This window comes from Microchirus variegatus (assembly GCF_963457635.1).
Source record: "Microchirus variegatus genome assembly, chromosome: 14".
NCBI lineage: Eukaryota > Metazoa > Chordata > Actinopteri > Pleuronectiformes > Soleidae > Microchirus > Microchirus variegatus.
The window spans coordinates 18,642,733-18,662,820 of record NC_139815.1 but is presented as its reverse complement, the minus strand read 5'-3'; the positions used below and the strand labels follow the sequence as shown (position 1 = coordinate 18,662,820).

Here is a 20,088-nt window from a genome sequence, read left to right as displayed (position 1 = left end):
TATATGGTAATACTTGATTAACTACTGACTATCACTGATGATGGTGTGTAGAGTTGAGCTGATTCTCTCTCATTTCAAAATATATGAACTAATGATTATGAGTGAGAGGACACAACAGTTTACTGAAAAGTTTTTTTAACCATATAATGGCAACTATTTTGTTAATATATTCTTTGGAATATTTTCTTTAAAAAAAAATACTGCAATGCTATTCTTTCCAGGCCAACGTGTTCAAAAGAAGCCCACTTTTGCAGGAGTTTTCAACCTGTATCTTTTTAGTAGCACATTATTTACTATTATTTAAATTAAAAATTAGCATTTTGTAAACGATAACCACAGTTAGGGACATGAAACCCCAGCATTAGCTTCACACAAACATGCGCACAATACAACACCAACGTTGAAACTTACATTTCCTGAGAACCTGAACGCAGCATTTTGCTACGTCAGAGGAAAAGAGAAATCACATGAGCAGCTGTTGTCACGTGACAGTAGACCCGGAATCATCATGGCTGCAGCACCACGGTGAGTTTACGCCTCTGTTTTCGTGGCAGTTTTGAGTGGAATTAATGTGTTTATGTTGTTTTTTTGTTTGTTTTACCAACTTGGAAGGTTATTGAAGCGGTTTTGACTTTTTCTTGTCGGACTTTCCTTCATTTTATACTCGTCATTTGGCTAAGTTATTCAGCTCGTCTGTTAACAACGCAGTCGTCAAGGAAATGCCACGGTTCTCTTTAGTTCCGTCGAGATTTAATAAACGTTCCGTTGGTTTAAGGAGCACCTGCTCAGTTATTAAACTTATTTTATTTTGAAAGGATATAATAAATATATATATGTCTATATAAATGAATAATAGTATGTGCAGCTACGTTCAAAGACACGCCCAATCTGTGGTTCCAAACCTTTGACTTTTAACTGAACCATTGAAAAGGGGCGAATTTTCTTATATGTATTCTTATATAAATATACGTTTCAATGAAACTGATAGTAATGCACACGTTGCTTTAAAAAGTGCAATAACACTATAATGATGTGCTTTGTTTTTGAAAGAGAAATGGAATAAGTTTGTCTGACACATTAGACACATTTAGTTCTCATAAAATAATCTTAAATTACCATGTTCCCTGAACACAAAAATTGCTGCAGTAACCTTCGGTGAGGTGTTCGTATTGGAATTCATCCTGGGCCCTCGGAGCGTTACGCAATCTAGTACAACATCAAGGATGGTGCCATGAAAAATTAACTCAGTTTTATAGACACTTTTATGACACTTTGGCCATTCAGTCGCTCAGAATTACACCTATAAACTAAACCCAACAGTGGACGATACAGAGATTTAATGAGCCATGGAATACTGTGAGGTTATGATTCACCTTTGGTACCATCCACACATATGCTCTATCTTATCATAAGAATCGCAGTGTTTCTCATATACTGACATGAGTGTTTACCTATGACGAGTACAGAATCCCTCTATGAGCTTAAACATTCAATCTAATTGCTACCACCATATTTTTTTTTTATCCGGGTGTCAAGGGAAGAGCGATGACAACATTATTGATATAGGGTCAAATCAAGATAACAAAGATAACCACACCAAGACATGATATTAATCTACAAACTGTCTTATCTACTTATCTTCAAGTAACTAAATAGCCAAGTTATCAGTTGATCAACATGGATGTTTTACAGCTGGGGGGGACTTCTATGTTCAGCTAAAAATACATTTAATGGTCCATCGAGTTAAATTTAATGTCGTCTCTCCTCATTAGTTGAGAATGCAGAGTCAGCATTTTGAACGTTCAACTTGTTCCCGACAGTCTTGCCAACTTTTCTTCTTTGTATCCTTTTAAAAAATATTTAACATATTTTCTGCCAAGTATGCCCATTAAAAAAATTATTGAGAAGGCAGAGCAGGTTGATCTCACACTGTCCAAAGGCAAAATCATGAGTACTCATTAACGAATGTTAGGAACTTTGACCTATGCAGGGCAGAATTACACCTTTTAGTGTCCAGCCTGCCAGAACTCATTATCAGAAGAAGGTACGACAGTTTTATAAACAGTGTTTTAAAAGTACCATGAAAGATACATTTTTTTAAAAATCAGATCTTAGTACTGGTGGCTTTGCTTATCGAAATGGCTGCTTGATGGTGTGATGGAGTGAATTATTCCATTCAAAAACCTGTCTCCACTGTTTCTCTGTCACTTAATGTACCATCTCCCTTTGTTTAGAGCCGTCTTCTGGCTGGGTAATGAGACCCTGAGGGTGTCTGCTGCCCTTTTCGCTGAGAACCGACAAAGACTGTGCAAAGGGCTGAAAGCCAAAGACGGAGCGCAGCCGAAGTCAGTGGTGGTGCTGCAGGGAGGGGAGCAGAAGCAGAGGTACTGCACCGACACAGACGTTCTTTTCAGACAGGTAGGTTGTCTTAAGTTTAAATCTTGGTTTTTTGTTTGTTTTTTTCCATTCAACCTTTTGTTTGTTTGTTTCTGTTCGATGTCACCTTTTCTCAGTTGTTCCTTGATCTTTAAATGAAAGAACTCAGAGGTTAGCCTATCCAGCTACCTCAAAAACAAAATTCTCAACTCTTAATATAAGTCATACTGTAAAGTAGAGTGAGCCTTTGTTTGTTTTAGCCAAACAAATCTGTAATAGCTATTTATATTGAAACAAATCAAAACAATTGAGCTAAGAATCATTAGACTTTATTTATTATGGCTTATGTAGTAAATTAAAGTAAAAAATAAGGTCTAATTATGCCCTGTGTGGGTGCTCTACCTGCCCTATTAATCGCAAACACTAATTATTTTAGTCGATGTGGCAAAAGATGAAGGCTCCAGTAATAAATTGCATACTACATCAGTTAAAAGGCACATTTCCATTTGATATCATGGCATCACTTACATGGTCTGTAAGCAGTTGTTTTAATTCATTCAATAAACTTTAGATTCAATAAACTTTATTATACACAGTTATTAGTCACCTTGCAGAGAAAACAGTTGTATTCGTAATGTAGTCTTTTTCAGACTTAAGACAAAGCTGAAGACGGTGACTGATATGAACATAAATCATGTGGATATATTACTTTTTTTTATGTTGTTGAGTTGTGTTTTTGTATTTACCTCAATAAATCCAACTAAACTGGGACAACTTGCTGACACTGCGCTTCCTTTCTAGCTGACTGTTATAGTTTCCTTCAATAACATCCTCACTGATTGTTTCACTTGTGTAGGAGTCTTTCTTCCACTGGGCTTTTGGAGTAACGGAGCCTGACTGTTATGGAGCCATTGATGTGGACTCTGGGAAATCCATCCTTTTTGTTCCCAAACTGCCTGAAAGCTATGCCACTTGGATGGGAGAGTGAGTCACTCTAATCCTCTAAGAGCTTTGTACGAGGCCAACTATTATCACTGGCTTAAAGCTCTAGTGTGTAACGTTTATTGCCCCATCCTATAAGTGTTAAAAGTCCAGGCGTTTTAGTGGTAGAATCCATTTCTGAAAGATTTCATGTCCTCTTCTTGGCATTTTCAGCTATTGTACAATCTTTCACAGCCATTTTGTTTTAGTAGCACTTTGTTGCTGTTATGCTTCTTTCTTGCCTCCCTCAGTCGTGACAAACAAATCATTTCCTGTGCGCAGCATTGAATGTCCAAGGGACAGTAGTTCCACATTAAATTGCTGGTATACGTGATATTTATTTAGTTTTTCATGATTGCGGTTATGGACATTATTGGTAAAAATTGCCAAATGTGCTGAAAATAATTCTCACATCTTGGAAATGATGATGTGGAAATACCCCACAGACTCTTGACCCCATGTCATGTGTTTTCGCTTCCCAATTTATAAACCTCAGATCAGTAATGAACTGAGCTTGTCAATAGTCTTTCTTTTCCAGTGTTTTCCCAGACTGTAATGTAATCCATTTTTTTGTCTTTTAGTTAGTTCATTGAGCTCTTCTTTACCATTTGTGTGTTTCACGTCTGTTGGCAGGATCTTTACCAAAGACCACTTCAAGGAGAAGTACGCTATTGATGAGGTGCAATACACCTGTGATGTAAGTCTGTGTTAGTGTTGGTCTTTAAAGCCTGTGATTGTGACCTTTTTTTCCCTGTGCAGTAACTGAACCTTGATTTGAAATCACCCAGCTGTGAAGTTACAGGAAATGACATTATACATAAAGGTGAAAGTCGTCCTTTGGACATTGTTGCAAAGAAAAGAAAAATCAGTGGCACCATGTATTTTTGTTTTGTTTTTTATTCCATAAGATGCTTGGAATATGTGTACATATATTAAAATCAGAGAGTTGCCAGAGTTAAGCAATCAGGCTCAACAAAAGGAACTGAAAGAAAAATGTTGACAGTATTTCTCTATTTTAAGTTATTTAGTATGCCTCGCACGGCACTATTACATATCTATATCTATATATATCTATATATATATATATACACACACACACAATATATTTGTTGATGTTTTCAATTACAGGGCAAATACCACATAGCAAAAAATCAAAACCCAAGACAAAGTCCAAAAATAAAAAAACAGATCATCAACATCAAATTACAAAGACGCAACAACAACAATAATACAACACAATCGAACCCACCTGATTTTTTTCAAGTCTAACAAAACTGAGGACTTCTCTTATCCATGATGTATGCGAGGGAGGAGTTGGGGGACATCTCGCTAATAAAGTAACAAAGGCTATAGAAGCAGCATCTGTGGTGGATACTGATACTGTGGATGGACATACACCAGACAATGCAGTCGCTGCAGTAGCTTCTATTGATTTATGAGTCACCTTCGATAAGGATCTAAAAATGTATCTCCAAAAAGAGTGTAAAGCAGGACACGACCAAAACATTATATACATGACTCGCTGGTGCCTGGCGATGCCTGTCGCAAGTTGGGTCCACGTCCTTAAAGATCTTAGAAAGTCTGACCTTCGTAAAGTGGGAGCAGTGAATCATTTTACACTGAATCCGCTCATGTTTTACACAGATGGAGGACTTATGGACTCTGTTAAGGGCAGTTCCCAAAGCTCTTTAATTTAGTTTAAAGTAGCAAGACGAAGAGAGTGAATATGAGCATTAAAGTATGACATCATTCCTTTCTGAGCAGGTGCTGGCTTAAGGAATGTGTCCAGAGGAGAATCTGTGGGTTATAGTTTACTTTTGACAGTCAGTCATCAGTTTGTGGAGACAAATTATGATATGGCTAATCAATGATTAAACAAATCACTGTATTAATGATACAGCACAACTTAATTTTTAAGTGTATATCATTTAATATTCATATTTGGGACTCTGGAGGCCCTCCCAGTCACCAAAGTGTGAAAAAAGATGACTCATTCATGTTTTTGTGGTCCTCCTCACTCTAAGTACAGGAAATTAAACACGCGATGTTAACTTCCGCGCTCATTGGGACGTCACAAGACACTAAATTCCTGGAATTCCTCCGCTTTTTCCGTAAAACAAGCGAGAGTGCTGGCAAGGGCAACGGCATCTGAAAACCGGAAGTCTGCGAAGTCCCGAAAAGTTCTATTCTTGGCTCCACAGTGCAGCACAGAGTTCTACACAAACTTCCAGCATCAGAGGATTTATCTGTCCAGTGGAAACATGTTGTATATGACGGCAATGTGCCTGCTAGAGCCTGCAAATAATCACTTTTCCAAATGCTAACTGCTGTTAGCTCCCAGTAGTCTTTGTGGCTGATGTCATTTCCTGTCCCTTAAGTTTCGTTTTACTTTTTTTTATGGTGGACCTTTAAGGTGGACCTCGAGATACTACTAAACCGAGCGTTCTGCTGTTTTGGCAGGGTGATTGAACTGCTGTGGTGCTTCATCCTTATGGTATTTTGACCAAAGCATGTCACAGACATGTTCATTAGGACACCAGAGAACTAGGTTAACTTGGAGAAATAGGATAATATGAGACCTTTAACAGTGTCTGTGGACACAGTCTGGAATATGACATGATGGCTGTTGGTGGCTAATATCGCTGGAGGGTTGTCACTCGCTTTGCTGCTGATTACCAGAGAGACCATGTATCCACATGGCTGAGATTAGAAGGATGATGTTTGTTGATTCTGCCGCTCTGTTGTGAGTCTCAGTCCTTCTAATCGCTCCCTTTCCTCCTCTCCTGCAGATTGTTGATGTCCTGTCCAACCTCAAACCAGCAGTGCTCCTAACACTGGTAATGTATCACACACTCACACAGCTTATTTACAACCAGTGGTGTACAAATAGTACTTTGCTGCAGATACATAATTGGAAATACATTTTTATAGACATATTTAATTTACCATATCAAAAACAAACATCTGCTCTTGAAATATGAAACTCAATATTATGAAAGTCAGCTTAAAAAGTTTGCATATTGTTCAGCTGCTAAATTATGGACGAGATCATGATGAATGTACACCAAATAATGTCCTTCATCTACATCTTAATGCAATTGATGGTGATGTTTTGCTTTCCTTGCAGCGAGGACAGAATACAGATAGTGGGAGTATCTGCCGTGAAGCCTCCTTTGAAGGAATTAGCGGGTGTGTTTATTTGGCATAATTTGCTTTAAAGTCAATTTACTTTCTGGTGGTGCCGGGGGGGAGGAGGGGGGCAGTGTCTGTTGTAACCAAGGACACGGCAGACTTTCATGCATACTGATTGTTGCAGATAAACCCAAGTCTGGAAATGAATTAAACACAGAATCTTGCTTTTGCTTATTGTCAATTTATGGTAATGTTGATTTGTCCTTCACACAAGTCTTTGTTCTTTTCTTTTTTTAAACATATAAAAGAATAAGCATTGGACATTTGATATGTAATGTGATGTAAAGATGGGTCTACTGATTGTCCCTCTGAATCAGTCTGGGGACCAGTTAACCCACTTTACCATGTTTATTCTTAGTCTTGTGTTTTTATTAGCATTTTTTATTCTTCTTGGTTGCATTTGTTATCCAAACAAAGTCAAGGTCAACATGCACACGCCGTGCACAAAGTGTGTGTGAGACGAGGCAGAAGTGGCTTGTTTATTGATATACCGGTCACATTTTTACCAATGTCTTTTTCATTTCTCATCCAAACGCTGCCAAAGTCAGCACTGCACACACACACAGGTGTACTTAGTGAGTCCCCTGTTAAATTGTTAAGTATGTTAAGCAAACTGTTAGACAGTTATGCAGTTAACAGACATACATTCCTTGAATTAATTGAGAGATTATACTCTGAGGTCAGCTGCTTTGAAGCATTTCATAAACTTATTTCAAAAGTAATTTAACCATTTGAAGTAGTTGCATCATACATTATATAATTCTGCTATTTCTTGATTTTTTTTCAGGTTTGAAGTAAACAACACTCGCCTACACCCAGTCATTGTAGAATGGTAAGTGATTAAAACTGAACTTGAAATACACATAAGGACACTTTCCAGTCAGATTGGACTATTGTTACTACGCAACCGTGTCTTGTCTTGTTTTCCTTGGTTTTAGAGTTTGCATCCTTCAGATGAATTGATATATTCCTGAAATAAGAAGGGAGCGCCTTTGAAATCACATACAGATTAAATGTTCTTTTTTTACTTAAGGATTTATAATAAATATTTACCCCAAAAAATCTAATGCATTCAGGTTTGAAGTTCTGCAGTGTATTTCTTCTGTGGTTTTAAGACCTTTAGCAACTGCTCTGCAACATCAGATCAGGACCCAGACTGGTATAGCTTCACAGTGGAGGACAAACATTGCTAAACATCTGAATTCTTGTTTCTGTCCGTCTGCAGCCGTCTCCTCAAGACTGATATGGAGCTGGAGGTCCTGCGCTACACCAACAGGATTTCCAGTGAAGCCCACACAATGGTGAGATTCTTCTTAGTTCATATAGGGTGCTTATGTTGGTCTACTTTAAAAAGGCGGTAAAGTCCAGAGCCTGAAATTGGTCTAAAAATTGACACAAAGGAATCAAAGACGTCCAGATCCTCGAAGGTTATGAGCTGTTTAAATGCTAAAAGTTAACAGACATGGCCTTTGACCTCTGAGCTGTAACATTTAAACCATTACTGAAACCATGGTGTGGCCTTAAAGATGTGGTAACCCTATATAACCAGATCTTTTCATTGCAGATCATGCAGCATGTGAAACCTGGGAAGAAAGAATATGAAATGGAGAGGTAAGTGGCACATCTGTATCGCACAGAACTCTGGTGGTGACATTATTTTCAAATATTGTTATGGTAATAAAATGAGTAGAATATAAACGATAACTCTGGTGTTGTGTGCTGTCTACTTTTTTGTACATGATGTTTTCTCTCTCTGATTATTTTTCCCCAGCCTGTTTCAGCACTACTGCTACACTAAAGGAGGGATGCGCCACACTTCGTACACCTGTATCTGTGGAACGTATGTACTGTATTTTTCATCTAATATAATCATTTACATCCTCTTTTGTTCAGTCATGTTGTAACTTTACTGTCTTAATTATTTGACAAAATAAGTCGACTGTTTCACATCTTTTAAGCCCTTTTTTGGCACTTGAGTAGTCGCAGTGTGCAGCTTGGCAGACTGAAAACAAAAACAGCACATCACTTCCTCTCTGTAGTGTGGCCTGCCAGCAAGAGCAGCATCGCTGAGTGAATTCTGAAATGTTGCTCATTATGTTCTGCCCTTTTGTATTTTGAAGGTCTAATACTCGTCTGTTTTGTTGTGCAAGTAAAAGCTTGAAAAAGAAGGCGGGGGATGTCCTGAATTACCCATTTCATTCAAAATATGTTTTAGTAGCAATTTTACATTCACTTGTCACTTTAGAATATGAATGGTGTTAGTTTAAGTTATAAGATAAGATAAAATAGTCCTTTATTTGTCCCGCAGTGGGTAAATTTACAGCGTTACAGCAGCAAGACGGTAAAGATAAGGATAATAAATGATAAATATGCATGAACAAAAAAGTACAATATAAAAAGATATTAACACTGAGACTATAAAAAAGTTAAAATGGACATTTCCCAGAATATATACAGTATGGACTAGATGTTTACATTATAAACAGATTGAGCATGGGATATTATATGTTTATATTGCACTTGTGTCTATTCTTATTAATCATGTCATTGTGTGTTCAAACCAGGGGCCACAATGCATCTGTCCTCCACTATGGTCACGCTGGGGCTCCCAATGACAAGACAATCAATGATGGAGACATGTGGTGAGTAGTTTTTGTGCTTTTTGTCTGAGAGCTTCCTCTGCACAACAGGAAGTATCAACTCCACTAGGGGGTGGAAACTCACAGGAGCTTGTTGGGCCATGAGTTTGATGGTGTGTACTGTCAGGGGAAAAAGATCAGAGGGCAATGAGTGGCAAAGAGTTCCACTTGTTGTCTCCTGAAACAACATAGATGCAGCCTCCATGTTCAAAAGGCAAACCAATTATGTTACTAACAAATATTGAAGCACAGTTGCATTTGATTTATTCATCCCTGGTGTTTTGTCTCCTCCAGTCTGTTTGACCTGGGCGGAGAGTACCACTGTTACTCATCAGACATCACCTGCTCCTTCCCAGCCAACGGCAAGTTCACTCCTGACCAGAGGGCCATCTATGAGGCTGTCCTCAAGTCCTCGAAAACCGTCATGGCCACCATCAAACCAGGTAACCATCTTTTTGTCGACACATTCATCATCGAATAAAAAAGGAAATGAGTAGGACAAGCCTTGAAGTATGTTGGTGTTGCAGATGTTGTATGTTCATATCTACACTACCGTTCAAAAGTTTGGGGTCACTTAGAAATGTCCTTATTTTTTGAAGGAAAAGCACCCTTTTTTCAATGCATGTAACATTAAATGAATCAGAAATACACGCTATACATTGTTAATGTGGTAAACGACTATTCTAGCTGCAAACATCTAGTTTTAATGGAATATGTACATAGGTGTATAGAGGCCCATTTCCAGCAACCATCTCTCCAGTGTTCTAATGGTACATTGTTTTTGCTCATTGCGTTAGAAGGCTATTGGATTATTTGAAAACCCTTGTGCAATGATGTTAGCACAGCTGAAAACTGGTTTGCTGGTTCTTTGATGAAAGCAAAGTTTGTAGGGTAAAATTATTATTTTTAATAAAAATCATAATTTCTAATCTTGACTGTTATTTTCTATTCATTTAGACTTTTAATGGAAAACTTTGAAAAAATTGTGTAGGTGATCCCAAACTTTTGAACGGTAGTGTAGGTTTTGAGAATGTCTTATAATATCACACTCCTGATAATGTTTGGAGAGTTTAGTTTGAACATTCTCTGGGGTTTGACAAATGCACAGGACATTGTCTGGGTGAGCGTTCGTTAAAAGATATTCTTTCGAGGATCTGAGTGAGAGGGTGAAACCTGGCTTGAGCAACTAGAAAGCAGCACAATCATCCAAGCTTCTCTTACTTTTGTTCTCACAGGATATTACACAGACTTTGACAAGATTATACTCGCAAGCTGGCAGGATATTCTCTGAACGAAAGGCCTTTTTTTTTTCTTTTTTTTTCATTCTTACAAACCCTCCAGGCAGGGCTCTTGAGAATCTTCTGAGTTTAATACATGCCTCAGAGCTTCCATATATATACCTTAAGTTTAGGGGAAAGAGAGTCTCTGTTCTCCAGTAACAAATCTGTTTGTGTTGAAGGTGTGAAGTGGACTGACATGCACCGCCTGGCTGACCGCGTTCACCTGGAAGAGCTGGTGAAGATGGGCATCCTGAATGGCAGCGTGGACGAGATGATGAAGGTTCACCTGGGCTCTGTCTTCATGCCCCATGGACTGGGACACCTGCTGGGCATTGATGTGCACGATTGTGGAGGCTACCCTGAGGTGAGCGCTACAGAGGACTCATTCCCACTGTTTCTCACATCACAAGCGTCCAGTCGACACAAAATGAAGAAAACCCCACTCCTGTTCCTCCATTATTGATGCGTCATCATCAATAATGTAAAGGACCTTGGTGCAGAGGTGGGAGTGGAACAGAGGGAAGCCAAGCTGCAGTATGGGATTAGGGCAGGAGTGAGGGGGGAGGTCAAATCTTCTCTGAGCACATGGTGTCGTACACATTTGACAGCTATATATAAAAACGAGTTCACCCAGTGGAGCTGTTGAGTGTTGGACAGCAGGAAGTTTGTGTGTAATTTAAAGTGAGGCAGAACATTGCTCTGTCAGCTTCTGTAGGTACATGACAAACAAGAGCTGACCTCTGCCAAGGCTTCAACACTTTGTCACCGGTGCTTTACATCCTGGCACCTGAAATGTTTATATTTTGATCCACTGTCTACCATCTTACACAAGCATTTTGGCCATTGAAAGAGGTGGGTTTATTTTAAAAAAAAAAAAAAAAAAATTAATGGGAACATACTCTGGTGATCACTTATCCATCACAAAAAAAAATCTAATTGATTTGTCAAAAAACTGTGGACAGAAAGTTGAAAGAGTAGGATCAACCCATCCATCCTCTACTGCAGGGGTGGGCAAGTATTTTCCCCAAGGGGCCACATGAGAAACATAAAATATTGTTGAGGGCCGGACCAATGGACTGAATTATGTAATAACTCTAAAGCAACTGGCCATAAAATCCTCCTAATATGTCACAGAGACTCAGGAATAATGTTCATATAACAAACTGAACTCACCAACAACAACAGTACAGACAAAATATTTGCATTAAAAAAATATTTTGCAGACTGCAAATCATGTTTATGTTTTGAAATAATTTTTTGGCATGGGGCGCCACCAACCGCCGTCTACCAATCATTGCAGTCAGTAGAGTCTCAGCTGCCGAGCAACCACGGGTTGCCATTTACGTCAAAAAACGAAACCTAAAAGACCTTGGTATTTTGAATGTAGTAACCGTTTTTGGCCCCATTCTTACATATGGCACCTTTAATGTTATCTCTTTATTTAATTAATTAATTAATAAAAAAAAAGCAACAAATAAACCCCTTTCATCTCAGGATGAAAAGGCATTTTCCTCCTTTCTTTGAAAAGTTCAAATCAAACAACCTAAAGCCTAAAAGTTGAGAGATGCATGAACAAAGTTTTCTCAAGCTGTGTCTGTCCTACAGATATTCTGCAGTGTTTACGCTACCGTTCAAAGGTTTGGAGTCACCTATACAATTTTTGATGTTTTCCTTTAAAACTCACACTTTATTCATCAAAAGAGTTGCAAAATGAATAGAAAATAAAGTCAAGACATTGGCAAGATTAGAAATAATGCCAAATAATTCCAAATAATAATTTTGCCCTTCAAACTTTGCTTTCGTCAAAGAACCAGCAAAACTGTTTTCAGATAAATGCACAAGGGTTTTCAAGGGTTTTCTAATCATCCAATAGTCTTCTAACGCGATTAGCAAACACAATGTACCATTAGAACACTGGAAATGGCCCTCTGTACACCTATGTACATATTCCATTAAAAACCAGTCGTTTACCAGATTAACAATGTATAGAGTGTATTTCTGATTCATTTAATGTTGGATTCATTGAATCAATGTGCTTTTCCTTCAAAAATAAGGACATTTCTAAGTGACCCGTGAACAGTAGGGTACATATATTCATACTGATTGGTTGTCTCCCCCCCACTGGATCCCCAGCTCTGCTCGTCTACATGATGACTGTGTATGAAGATCATTCTCTTCACTGTCTTCAGGGGGTGGAGCGCATCAATGAGCCTGGACTGAAGAGTCTTCGGATGGGCCGCCTGGTGCAGGAGAGGATGGTCCTCACTGTTGAGCCTGGTATTTACTTCATCAACCACCTGCTGGACCAGGCCTTGGCTGACCCAACCCAGAGCTGCTTCATCCAAAACCAAGTGCTGGCTCGCTTCCGCGGCTTTGGAGGGGTATGTCTTCCACTGCCACTTTATTTGTCTGTTTGGTGTATTGATTTGATCAATTTTCAGTGACTAATTGAAGCCCATTTATCAATAATAATTAATAAAATTGTCAAAAATGAATTCTAACATGTTCTGACATGTTTAACCGACGATCGCAACTGTCCGCAGGTTCGCATTGAAGATGACATAGCAGTGACGGCAACCGGCATTGAGCTGCTGACCTGTGTCCCTCGTACCGTGGAGGAGATAGAGGCCTGCATGGCCGACTCTGCAAAACCATTCTGCCCCGTGGTCAGCAACAAGAAAGTCTAAAAGATCTCGCTAACCTGTACAATGATTACTGCACTTAAATGGAAAAGAAAATGCTCTTCTCTAAAACTGATGTTCTCAATCCTCGCCTGTTTAACAGACACACAATCTGATTATTAAAGGTGTTATACACAAGTATTTAAACGATTAACAAAAAAGGATCAACAAAATGAAAAGTATTAACGGTTCTGCAGACCTGGTTAGCATGCTAACCTTAGTTGAAGTGATTGAAACAAGACAATAGCAGACGATACAATCAAAAGCAAAACACTTGGATAAAAATAACATTTACAGATGATCATAAAGGGAAAAACCATGAGGATAAATACAGTATTTTTGTAAATATTTTATAATTGACTTATGTTTGCTAAAAAAAAAAAGAGATTTAATTATGCCTTAAAGTGATATGCTATCAAGAAACTTTTTCATCATTAACTCCACATTATAACATTCTTTTCAGCCGTGCTTGATTATTGATGTTTTTCAGATGGACCTGTAATGCATTGGCTTGAATTGCTGCTTTGGTGAGGAGGTGTCTCATTTCTGGTGGTGGTCATGATGATGATGATGTTACCACATACAGATTTGTCTCATTTTTAAAAATAATTCTGATTCACAAAAAAAATCCTGTTGAATTAAACATCGCATTTGCAAATGTGTGTAGAATGTGTTTTATTTTGTCATATATAGCATGTGGATGAGATGTGTTTTTCTTAAAGAAAAGGGACCTGTTGGAAATTCTTACACATAAAATAGTTAAAATCTTCTGTGTTGTGACAAATATGCAAAAATGACAGCAGTTATCTCACGCAACCTCTACCACAGATCTACTTTTCATTGGTTTTAGATATTGTGCAACAACAAAGATGTCGTGAAAAAATAAAGATACATCACTGAACCTTTGTACACACAGTTACCCCTGTACCCCATCACGGAAGGTAAAGAAATGCACCCACACAGCTGGAGTGCACGAGTAATGCACATGTACAAGTTGTACCTAAACTCTACTCTCAAGTTATCCAGCATGGACCTGTCCTTTCTGCTATTCTCCGTTGTCTCTACCTTCTCTCTGTCACATAATGTACCATCTCCCCTTTGTTTAGACCTGTCTTCTTGCTCGGTAATGACACCCTAAGGGTGTCTGTCTGCTGCCCTTTTTTTTTTCCTGCAAACCGACAGACTGTGCAAAGGTCTGAAAGCCATTGATGGAGTAAAGCCAAAGTCAGTGGTGCTGCTGCAGGGAGAGGAGCAGCAGCAGAGATACTGCACAGACAGACCTCCTTTTCAGACAGGTGGGATGTCTTCAGTTTAGATCTTGTCTTTATTCATTCATTCATTCATCCATAACCCAGTTACTCCAGCGCCATTTGTGTGTCGATGTTCCACATCAGGTCCAGGTTTATCTCCTCTCAGTTGTTTCTTGATCTCTAAAGAAAAGCCTATCCAGGTACTGTATCTAAAGCCCTACTTTTAATTTAAAGCCGCAGTGTGAGTCAAAAACACTAACTGTATAGTATAGTTTCTCTGATAGTTTCTAGGCAGTTGTGATTATCTTCAGCTTTTGTCACATTTTTACAAGCACAATGTTTCCACCTTAACTTTAGCCAGTTGTGAAATAAAAAAAATTAAAAAAGAACTTTGTGAACATTGTGTGAACTCTTTTGACAATGGTTTGAATATAAACAGACATTTGTTTATATTTAAAAATGTCTGCTCTAGTACCCGCTATTGATACTTTTTGAACATTTAGGCAGTAAGCAGTTTTTTTGTTTGTTTGTTTTTTAAAGAATAATTTCACTTTATTCCACAGAGCAGAAGAAAATAACTCAATGACAGCTTGAATGAAAATGTAAACCATGAAAAAGATGAATGCTCCAGAAAAATGCACGTGTAAACACACTTTATCACGTTGATTTATTGAACTCACGATGCGTTGTGGGGTGAATCGTGAACATGCAGCACTTTCAGTGGAACCTTAATGCGAAATGTTTAATGATCAACGTTTTCTTGGCAAATATTATGTTGTCCAACACTGACGGTGACTCTCAGAAACCAGTAGGTGGATTTGTACACAGACTCATGTGCATCTGTAATAATCCACCTTTCAGACTTGAGATGAAGACTGTGAATGGATTTGAACATAAATCAAAGGATATTAAAAAAAAAAATTGTTGTTGTTATTGAGTTATATTTTTACTTCAATAAATTCAACTGAAATGGGACATCTTGTTTTTTTTTCTCATGTGAGAATGTGACCAGAATGTGCTGACACTGTGCTTCCTTTCTAGCTGACTATTAGAGTTTCCTTCACTAAAAAATCCTCACTGATTGTTTCACTAGTGTAGGAGTCTTTCTTCCACTGGGGTTTTGGTGTAACAGAGCCTGACTTTTATGAGAGCCATTGGATGTGGACTCTGGGAAATCCATCCTTTTTGTTCCTAAACTGTCTGAAAGCTATGCCACTTGGATGGGAGAGTGAGTTTCTATCAGAACAAGTAATTATCGAAAACCATGCCCACGTCAACCCCAGGTGATCTTGCAGCATTTCCACCTCCTCCTCTACCCAGTTGCAAGTGTTCCAGTGCACCATTTCACCTCGTGTTTTTACTAAACTATAATTTCATTTTTGAGTTTGTTTACTGAGTTTTGAATCTGTTGACAGGATCTTAAGTAAAGAGCACTTCATATGCTGATGATGAGGTGCAATACACTTGATGTGATGTAAATCTGTGTTTGTGTGTGACCTTTAGTCACTCGGCTTTGGGAAGATGGACAGGCGACACCACAAACAACCTCCTTGGCGGAGGTTATCGGTGACACCAGATACACTTTGGCACAGATCGTAGAGCTGCGTCCTTTAAACCAACCGACAAAACAAAGGGATTGAAAAAGAAATACACATCTCAAGATACTCTCTCAGGTCTGTTTAGGTTCACATTTGATTAGATGCTTGGAACGTGTGCACTCATTTGTAAGAGGATAAACAAGTTGTAGGGGCAGTTCATAATATCAATATGTGTGAGTAGCTGGCCTCAAAATATATTGATTTCATCAGTTAGCACATTTGGCAAAGACCTGTGGGGACCTTCATTTTAAATGTTGTATTATGTTTGTGACCAGCAGCAGCTCCACTCTCTTATTTTAATATCCCCTTCTTCATTTCAGACTAATTGTACATTTTGAGGCTGTACCCTGTGATTCGCCTTATGTCAGCTCAGACTGGTTCCAACTTCCCCTGTGATTCTAAAGAGGATATAGTGGTTGAAGCAGAACTGCTTTATCAACAGCTTTATACTCTCGGGGTGTGAAGCAATCAGTTTCACTGCTGTGAATGAATGGACCGCAAATGAATGAATGAAGGATACTAAGCTCACAATATAGCAGCTTTCATCTTGCTGATTTGAAGTGTTTTTACATCTCCCCGACTGCCTAAGGTGTTAGATTTACTAATTAGGCACAGGTTGAGAGGAAAGGAAAACCAGTAAATCATACAGTACTGCCTCTGCACATCTTTATACTGTTGTATAAATTAAGTCAGACAATTGCTGGTGTTAAGGACTCAGTTTGGACACAGATGGATCAACAAGAATGAAAAGAAAACAATTATCTTTTGGAAGTTGTTGCGCAGGATGCTGTTTGACACACTTTGCTCAACAATATTCTACAGTTAACTTTTTAAACTGTTGACAACAGAATTTTGTACAAACACATGCAGTTATTGCTATGGCTGATCAATGGCTCATTATCGCAATTCATTAATATCATCACAACTTCTTTTTAAACATTAAGCAAGTGTATACAAGTGTAATCTTTAGGTGTCCAAAATTAGGCTGCAAATGTTCTTCTAATCTGCTTTTATTGTGAAAGGATGTAGTACCAGTGGACACAGAGTCAAGAATCTGGCATTTGGATTGTTGGAAACGAATGCCACTGATGACCGGAGATGCCACGCAGCCACAATGACGCCTGACAGAGTGACCTTCATTAATTAGGCTGAGATTGGAAGGATGATGTTTGTCGATTCAGCTTCTCGGAATTTTGACCATTTTTGGATGACATACTATACTATAACGTTTTTTGACCAATTTTGAACATTTTTGGACGACATACTATACTGTAACGTTTTTTACCATTTCTGGACGACATACTATACTATGACGTTTATGACCAATATTGACCATTTTTGGACGACATTCTATTCTATGACATTTTTGGACGACATACTTTACTATGACGTTTTTGACCATTTTTGGACGACATACTATACTATAACGTTTTTGACCAATTTATACAATTTTTGGACGACATACTATACTATGACGTTTTTGACCAATTTTGTCCAAAAATGGTCAATATTGGTCAAAAACATCATAGTATAGTATGTCGTCCAAAAATGGTCAAAAACGTCATACTATAGTATATCATCCAAAAATGGTATAAATTGGTCAAAAACGTCATAGTATAGTATGATGTTTTGGTCAAATTATGGACTAAAATGTTTTTTTCAAAAAAAAGGTCAGATTTTGGACAATATAGCAGAGTATGACATTGAGGTCAACAACATAGTATAATATGACGTTTTGGTCACATTCTGGGGTAAAGAAAAGGTTTTCAAAAGAATTGTCTGATTTTGGACAACATAGTATAGTATGATCTTTTTGTCCAATTTTGGAGCAAAACAGTTTTTTTCTAAAAATGTTGGACGACATAGTATAGTATGTCTTTTTTGTCAAATTTTGGACGACAGAATTTAAACCATTTTTTTCAAAAAAAAAATCAGATTTTGTACGAAATAGTGTAGTATGACATTGAGGTCGACGACATAGTATAGTATGACGTTTTGGTCACATTCTGGATTAAAATTTTTATTTTTTTTATTTTTCCGATTTTGGACGACATTGTATAGTATGATGTTTTTGTCAAATTTTGGACAAAATGTTTTTTTTTTTAAAAAAGGTCAGATTTTGGACGAAATAGTGTAGTATGACATTGAGGTCGACGACATAGTATAGTATGACGTTTTGGTCACATTCTGGATTAAAAATTTTATTTTTTTAATTTTCCGATTTTGGACGACATAGTATAATATGATGTTTTGGTCAAATTTTGGACTAAAAATGTTTTTTTTCAAAAAAAAGGTCAGATTTTGGACGAAATAGTGTAGTATGACATTGAGGTCGACGCCATAGTATAGTATGTCGTTTTTTGTCAAATTTTGGAAGACATAGTATAGTATGATGTTTTTGTCAAAATTTGGAACAAAACTTTTTTTTTACAAAAATGGTCCGATTTTGGATGAAATAGTGTAGTACGACATTAAGGTCGACGACTAGTATGACGTTTTTCTCACATTTAGGATTTCAAAAAATATATCTATTTGGCCAAGTGGTCTGTGACGTTGACTTTTAGGTCCCCTCCTTCCCCATAGGGCATTGGTTCGATTCCCACCCTCAACAGTAACTTGAATGTTTTTAGTTGATTTTGGACGACATACTAAAGTATGCCGTATTTTGGCAAATTTTGGACGACATAGTATAGTATGATGTTTTGGTCAAATTTTGGACCAAAAGTTTTTTTTCAAAAAAAAGGTCTGATTTTGGACGAAATAGTGTAGTATGACACAGAGGTCGACGACATAGTATAGTATGACATTTAGGTCACATTTTGGACAAAACATTTTTTTAATTTTCAGATTTTGGACGACATAGTCAGTATGTCGTTCAAAAATTGTCAAAAAAAAAGTCATAGTATAGAATGTCGTCCAAAAATGGTCAAAAACGTCATACTATAGAATGTCGTCTAAAATGGTCAAAATTGTTCAAAAACTTCATAGTATAGTATGTCGTCCAAAAATTGTCAAAAAAGTCATAGTATAGTATGTTGTCTAAAAATGGTCAAAATTGTTCAAGCACTTCATAGTATAGTATGTCGTCCAAAAATGGTCAAAAACTTCATACTATAGTATGTCGTCCAAAAATGGTCAAAAACTTCATAGTATAGTATGTCGTCCAAAAATGGTAAAAAACGTCATACTATAGTATGTCGTCCAAAAATGGTCAATATTGGTAAAAAACGTCATAGTATAGTATGCCGTCCAAAAATCGTCAAAAACGTCATAGTATAGTATGTCATGCAAAAATGGTCCAAAACTTGACAAAAACGTCATACTAAACTATGCAGTACGTCCTACTATACTATGTCGTCCATAATGTGACCATTTTTGGGAAAAAAAAATTGGTCCAAAATTTGACAAAAACGACATACTATACTATGTCGTCCAAAATCTGACCATTTTTTTGAAAAACGTTTTTTTGGTCCAAAACTTGACAAAAACGTCATACTATACTATCTAGTACGTCCAGCTATACTATGTCGTCCATAATGTGACAATTTTTTGAAAAAAAAAATTGGTCCAATATTTGACAAAAACGACATACTATACTATGTCGTCCAAAATCCGACCATATTTTTGAAAAACGTTTTTTTGGTCCAAAACTTGGCAAAAACGTCATACTATACTATGTAGTACGTCCTACTATACTATGTCGTCCATAATGTGACCATTTTTTGAAAAAAAAAATTGGTCCAAAATTTGACAAAACGACATACTATACTATGTCGTCCAAAAGCTGACCATATTTTTGAAAAACGTTTTTTTGGTCCAAAACTTGACAAAAACGTCATACTATACTATGTAGTACGTCCTACTATACTATGTCGTCCATAATGTGACCATTTTTTGAAAACAAAAATTGGTCCAAAATTTGACAAAAAACGACATACTACTATGTTGTCCAAAATCTGACCATTTTTTTGAAAAACGTTTTTTTGGTCCAAAACTTGACAAAAACGTCATACTAAACTATGCAGTACGTCCTACTATACTATGTCGTCCATAATGTGACCATTTTTGGAAAAAAAAAAATTGGTCCAAAA

At 37.4% G+C, this 20,088-nt stretch overlaps 1 protein-coding gene across 1 annotated transcript; it reads left to right on the top strand.

The window, feature by feature from the left end:
• The first annotated feature begins 502 nt into the window (after positions 1–502).
• Positions 503–13,792, top strand: pepd (peptidase D). Its single transcript, XM_083900659.1, has 15 exons — positions 503–525; positions 2,235–2,418; positions 3,233–3,360; positions 3,991–4,054; positions 6,147–6,194; positions 6,485–6,546; positions 7,337–7,381; positions 7,775–7,850; positions 8,114–8,160; positions 8,321–8,389; positions 9,114–9,191; positions 9,483–9,631; positions 10,648–10,832; positions 12,658–12,849; positions 13,012–13,792. Exons 1-15 carry the CDS (start codon positions 509–511, stop codon positions 13,153–13,155), a joined length of 1,488 nt encoding a protein of 495 aa, XP_083756785.1. The 5' UTR covers positions 503–508; the 3' UTR covers positions 13,156–13,792.
• Positions 13,793–20,088: the final 6,296 nt, after the last annotated feature.